Source organism: Empidonax traillii, unplaced genomic scaffold, assembly GCF_003031625.1.
Source record: "Empidonax traillii isolate 1590-97213 ecotype Southwest subspecies unplaced genomic scaffold, ASM303162v1 scaffold2169:size34281, whole genome shotgun sequence".
Lineage (NCBI taxonomy): Eukaryota > Metazoa > Chordata > Aves > Passeriformes > Tyrannidae > Empidonax > Empidonax traillii.
The window spans coordinates 1-6,221 of NW_020957362.1; the positions used below are offsets into that span (position 1 = coordinate 1).

Genomic DNA, 6,221 nt, shown 5'->3' on the forward strand with positions numbered 1-6,221 from the left:
TTTCTGTGGGAATATTCCTCACTTCCCTCTGGTTATCACCCTGATTTAAAACACCGGGAGGGAGAAGCAGCTTTTTCCTCCGGGTGGGAATCTCGCTGCACAGGTTAAAGGGGAAAGAATGGCCAATTAACTCCGCAGCTCCCCAAACTCTCGGGGCTGTTCCCCACGGCCGCGGGGTGCCTTCCCCTGCCCTCCTGCCCCGCTCGGCTGCTTTCCCCTCTATTGTTAAACACCGCCATCCGACGTGTATCGCTGCCTCTAATGAGCGTAATTAGCCGTGAATCACGCAGGTCTCATTTGTGTTGGGAGGTCAAAATCCCCGATACACTTTAATACCTTATTGCAGTGAGCGCATTTAGAAAGTAATTAAAAGGCTCAGCGGCCGTCTTTGCCTCCGTTCCCTCTCCCCCTCCCCGGGCTGGCAGGATTTAATTGAGGCCAGCTGAAAGTTTAGTGGAAAATAAATTGTGGCTGATAAAGCGGAGGTTGTAATTTAATTCTGGGAGAGGAGCTGTTCCTGCCCGGGTGTTTAGTTCTTCAGGGACCGGGGCTGGAAGGGGGATGATGACAACTCATTTGTGTAATGCGATTTACTGGTGAGACGCTGACGTTTGGGGAGGGATGTGGAGCGGTGACACTCTTTGGAGCGTCACCCCCCGGGATTTGGGGACCAGCTTCCCAACCCCTGGGAGGCTGCAGGTGCTGGGACAGTGGGGAGGAGGGTTGTCTCAATGGCTGGGGAGAACCACGGGTCAAAAATGTTGGCACAGGATGAAAGAGCCAAAGCAGGGATGGGGAGATCAAATCCCCTCATTGACTTTGAAAAGACTCAGAAAAAATAGGCAGAATGACTTTTTACATGGGGAGTGACAGGACACAGGGAGTGGCTTCCCACTGCCAGAGGGCAGGGAGAGATGGGATATTGGGAAGGAATTCCTGGCTGTGAGGGTGGGCAGGCCCTGGCACAGGTTGGGCAGAGAAGCTGTGGCTGCCCCTGGATCCCTGGAAGTGTCCAAGGCCAGGTTGGATAAACTTGGAGCAACCTGGGCTGGTGGAAGGTGTCCCTGCCCATGGCAGGGGGTGGAACTAGATGAGCTTTGAGGTCCCATTCCATGATTCTGTGATCTGACATCTTCGCTGCTGGCTCTGCCTGTGGAATGTCCGGCACCGACGCAGCGGAGTAAGAGAAGGAGCTGGAGCAGCTGCTGGAGGGAGGAACTGGAGAAGGAGACAGTTTGGGATGATGCTGGAAAATGAGGCAGTTTAGGATGATCCTGGAGAAGGATGGAGTTCAGGATGCTCCCAGGACTTGGTCCCTGGCACAGGAAGCAGGATGTAAATGTAACCTTCAGCAGGCGAGTGCAATTAGAGCTCCCCTCCGCCTGCTATATTAAAATGGGATATTGGAGCAAACAGTGGCTCTCCAGACTCCCAGGGATAATATCCAGCGTGTGTTTGCCCAGGGATTTGCCGGCACACGGAGCAAACGGCCGGGCTGTGCCGCTCGGCCCTCGGCTCGTGCTGGGCTTTGGGGCTTGGGCCTGGGAAACCTCTCAAATCCCTCATTGAAAATCCAGCCCTTGAATCCCAGCACAGATTCCCTCCTGCAGGGCACGACCTCTCCGTGGCCTCCTCTCCAGGAGGAAGAGGAGGAAGAGGAGGGACTCTGCCCTTGCGAGGCTGAAGGGGATGTGGAGTCCAGGCACGGCCACGCTGCTAATTAACGTCCTGCTCCAGTGCTAATGAACTTACCTCTTCTTCCTCACCCTTTCTGCTTCCTTTTCCCATGGAAGGGGAGCACCAAAGCTGCTTTTTGCTCTGTTTTTCTCTTGGAATACCAGTGGATTCTCCTCCTGACTGTCTGACGCTCGGCTTTCTGCTCAGCCCCCAGCGCGAGATGTGATGTCTTATTCTGAAGTGGAAAAGATGCTGTTCCATCTTTATTTTCCCTTGTTTTTTTGGACATCACGATGTGGTTCCAAAAGCTTTGCAGTCCTGCCCTGCCTGCACATGGGTGCATCACCCCCCTGGTCCCACCTGGGTGCTGGGGGCTGTTGTGGGGGGACAGGAGACCCCCCTTTCCCTCACACCCAAAACCAAAGCCCAGAGGTCTCTTCTTTCCAGAAGGGAAGCATCTCCAAGGGGAAATACCAGGAAACTCCCATTTTTTGGGTGTGCATTCTTTGCTCCCTTCCCCAGAAACTCGAACCCTGGCTTTAGCCTTGGCTAGCACTGATGGCTGTCCCTGTCTCTCCTGCAGATACGCTGTCAGTGCCTCGCTGGTCCCCGCAGATCCCCCGGCGGGATCTGGGAAACTCCATAAAACACAGGTACTCCCACCCTGCCGTGTTCCCGGGGCAGGAACATCCCCCTTCCCACCTCTGATCCAGGACAGGGCGCTCAGGGCTCTCCCCCATCTCTCCCAGGCTGTGCTGTGCTGTCCTAAAAGCCCATTTAAATTCCATTTCAGTCCAGATTGGGTTTAGATAAGGCCTGAGTCGTTATCAATAAAAGCTGTGTATTATCCATGACCTCGCCAACCTTCAGCAAATTCTCCATCTCTGGATTATCACCCTTCCCTATCTACCTGAAGAGGGAAAACCACTGGAAATAATTCTCAGTGCTGCTGTTTGATGGGGCAGCTGCTCCTCTGGTGGGCTGGAAACTTGGATCCCCAGGGCAAGGAGGTGTTTTTGGGGGGTGCCAGGGGTGGGCAAAGCTGGGGAGCCACAGCCAGCCAGTGGCAAATGCCCGCCCTGGCTGGCTTGGACCCCTTTGGAGCAGGTTGTGCCCTTCTGCATGACCAAAATGGGCTCAGATTTGTGCTCTGGCATCCCTAGGAAGGTTCCTCAGCACCTGCAGCGGCGTTTGAGGGCAGCAAGGCCAGGATAAATGGGGGCTCGGGAGATAAATGTGGCTTCATCCCTCCTTTCCCACTCTCCCTGTTTCTCTTCACAGGTTTTCCACCAAGTACTGGATGTCTCAGACCTGCACTGTCTGTGGGAAAGGAATGTTGTTCGGCTTAAAATGCAAAAACTGCAAGTACGGGCGGGGGCTGGAGCTGTTTGTGTCGCTCCTCGAGGCTGGGAGGGGATAAATTTGGGGGTTTTGCTGGTGGAGCTGAGCAGGAACTCGGGCATGAGGAGCCCAAGCAGCTCACCCTCCCAGGAAGCTTTAATGAGCCGTGGAATTGGGTGAATACCAGCCCAGAGCAGGGCTGTGGTGGTGTTGGTGGGGGGTGTGCCAGGGACGGAGCGGGGTCCTTGGGGATGGTGCTGCTCACCAGAGCCCGGCTCTGCTGGCACCAGAGCTCTGAGTCAGATCCTGGCAGTGCCCCCTGCTCGCTGCCATCCCTGGCCTGCCTTTAGCTCCTTCCATTACGTGTTCCTCGTGGAATTATCTGCAGGGGCTGGGGATGGATGCACAGGGCTGGGGGCTGAGAGTGCTGGGGTGGCTCTGGTGGGCTTTGCCCACAGCTTTGGGCTGCAGCTTCTCCTTTTGCAGCCAAATCTTGGGGGTCTGTGTTTCCTGGCAGGGCCCTGGCACTGAGGAGCCAACCCCCCCCTAAATCCCAGTTCAGCCACGATGCAGAGTGGCTGTAAAATCAGGGAGAACTGAGCAAAGGCAGAGAGGCAGAGGCTGGGGCCACTTCTCTGCTCTAAATCTGGCAGAGCCCAGCTCAGGCAGTGCCACACAGCCATCAGCTCTCAGGAAAGCTGCTGCTGCTGGAGACAGGATTGCCTTTTCTAGGGATGGGAGCTGGGAATGTCTGTGGGTAACTGAGCTGGCTGGAGCTGTGCAGTGATAACGATCGCTGTCGCCCTTGATGAAACGCTGATGAGTTGGTAAATTGGGATTTAAACCTGCCCAGAAATGCCTGGTTACTCCACAGCTGGGGGTGGCTTCCTGGAAGTGATATTATCAAATGCAGAGATTTTTAAAGGGGTGATTCCTATTGCAGTCCATCTCAAGCAATTGCCTGGTCTTTGTGTGGGAAGGGGGATGTGGTGCCTGGTCCCTGCCAGGAACAGGGACACTGTGTCCATCCCAGCAATGCTGTGGCTCTGGCTGTGTCAGTCCTGCCCCCTAAAATCCTACAGAAAGGCACAAATCCATCCCCTGGCTGTAAAAAGTCTGGGTGTAGGCAGGTGTTGAGGTTTTCCAGTTCTGCCGTAGCCAACCCCAGCCCCGCTCTCCCCAGAAACCAGGGGGGAACCAGCAGGTAAAACAAACAACCAGACCCCAAACCCCCCAAGCCTCCAATACCGAATTAATTCCTGCCTTTCCCTCTAGGAACAGCTTTGCAATAAAAGCCAACACACACAGCTCCTGAATTTTCATTACCCAGCTCATTGACTTGGAGCTGCCGTTCCCTTTTTTTTTTTCTTTTTCTTTTTTTTTTCCCCTTCCATCCTTCCCCCTTGTTTTTATAAATCCTTTCCTCCTTTTTTTTCCACCTTTTTTCCCCCACGGCTTTCTGCAGCCGTGGCAGAGCGTGAGCCTGCGATGCATTTCCATGCCTAATTAAGGAGGATTGGGGAGGTTTGGGGAGTGTGCTGATGCCTAAATGCATGACCCAGGGGTGAACCCCCGCACAGATTCCTGCCCCAGCTCCAAAAACTGGGCAAAGCTCTGCAGGATATTCAGTGGAGCCGCAAATGCTCTTGTTATTTTGGTTAAATGGCCCTCACAAAGCCAGGTGGGGAGGGCACAATGGTCAGGGGCCAGGGCAGCTGCTTCCTCCCCCTCCACTGCCCCTGAATTTTGGTGGTTGGAAGGGTGGGGGTTTCATGGAATCATGGAATGGTTTGGGCTGGAAGGGCCCGTAATGACCATTTAGTCCTGAGCCACTGCCACGGCACCTCCCACGGCAGGGACACCTCCCATGACCCTCTACCCCAGTGCAGGACTTTTATTTCAGCCACCACTGGCACAAGGGGGAATTTCGGGCACCCTCCAGCTGGCAGGAAAAGAGGGAGCTGGGCAGTGCCTCCAGGTTTGGGAGCTCCTGTGCTGCTCCAACCCAAGAGATTTGCCAAGGGAGTGCAGCCCCCGTGTCCTGCCAGCCCACCCTGCTGCTCCAGCCTGTCCTGCTCCCTGTCCCTGAGCTGCCGCCTGGGAATTGTGGGGCTTCCCAGAGGGTTGGCTCAGGCAGTGAGACCCAGGGGCAAGGCCTCACATCCAGTCACCTCCCTGGGGGCGGAAGGGGATGATGATGCTCCCTGTTCCACTTCACATCATGGATTCGTAGGATCCCAGAATGGTTTGGGTTGGAAGGGACCTCAGAGTTCATCTGATTCACCCTCTGCCGTGGGCAGAGACACTTCTCACCATCCCAGGGATGGGGCAGCCACGGCTCCTCTGGGCAACCTGTGCCAGGGCCTCACCCCCTCACAGGGAAGAGTTTATTCCCAGTATCCCATCTCTCCCTGCCCTCTGGCAGTGGGAAGCCATTCCCTGTGTCCTGTCCCTCCATCCCTTGTCCCCAGTCCCTCTCCAGCTCTCCTGGAGCCCCTTTAGGCTCTGGAAGGGACTCTCAGGTCTCCCTGGAGCCTTCTCTTCTCCATCACACCCTCACATACCCTCTACCTCCATTTCCCCTCCCAGCTTTTCCCTCTGTGGGATGCCAGTTTTGGAAGGGGAGATTTCCTTCTGCTAATCAAACAATCCTTGGATTCATGTGCCAGGGCCTCCCCACCCTCCCGGGGAAGAATTCCTTCCCAGTATCCCATCTATCCCTGCCCTCTGGCAGTGGGAAGCTGCTCCCCCTCCTCCTGTCCCTCCGTGCTCTCCATCCCGGGGCTCTCCGTGCCTCCTTCACCTTCCCCCCCCTCACTCCTCTCTCTCTGTTCCCTGCCAGGCTCAAGTGCCACAACAAATGCACCAAAGAGGCCCCTCCGTGTCACCTGCTGATCATCCACCGAGGAGGTAAGGGCCCCTCTCCCACCCCCCTCGTGCCTCCACGGACGTTGCCAACGCAGGTAAAACTTCCAGCAGCCCCCCCGGGGCGATTCGGGAGCCGGGCCCTGGGGAGGCTCCCGAACCGCTTCGGGCGCTCCGGGAAAACTTTACCCACCCGTTTTTTCCTGCTTGTAGGGAGACGAGCCGTGCGGGGCGAGGCAGATTTGCATTGCAAACCACTTCCACCCACCCTCCCCCTGCCTCCTTTTCTTTTCAGATTCCCCACAGCACGGGGTAAGTCCAACAGGTTTTAGCCTTTT

At 56.0% G+C, this 6,221-nt stretch overlaps 1 protein-coding gene across 1 annotated transcript in view; it reads left to right on the forward strand.

Moving 5' to 3' along the window:
• Window positions 1-2,260: 2,260 nt before the first annotated feature.
• Window positions 2,261-6,221, forward strand: part of LOC114071645 (kinase suppressor of Ras 2-like) — a gene marked incomplete at its 5' end in the record, with an annotated part of 23,797 nt that continues 19,836 nt past the window's right edge. The window contains 4 exons of the mRNA XM_027909495.1: window positions 2,261-2,330; window positions 2,959-3,042; window positions 5,861-5,928; window positions 6,097-6,195. Coding sequence (XP_027765296.1) covers window positions 2,261-2,330; window positions 2,959-3,042; window positions 5,861-5,928; window positions 6,097-6,195 — 321 coding nt within the window. The remainder of the gene's footprint in view (window positions 2,331-2,958; window positions 3,043-5,860; window positions 5,929-6,096; window positions 6,196-6,221) is intronic.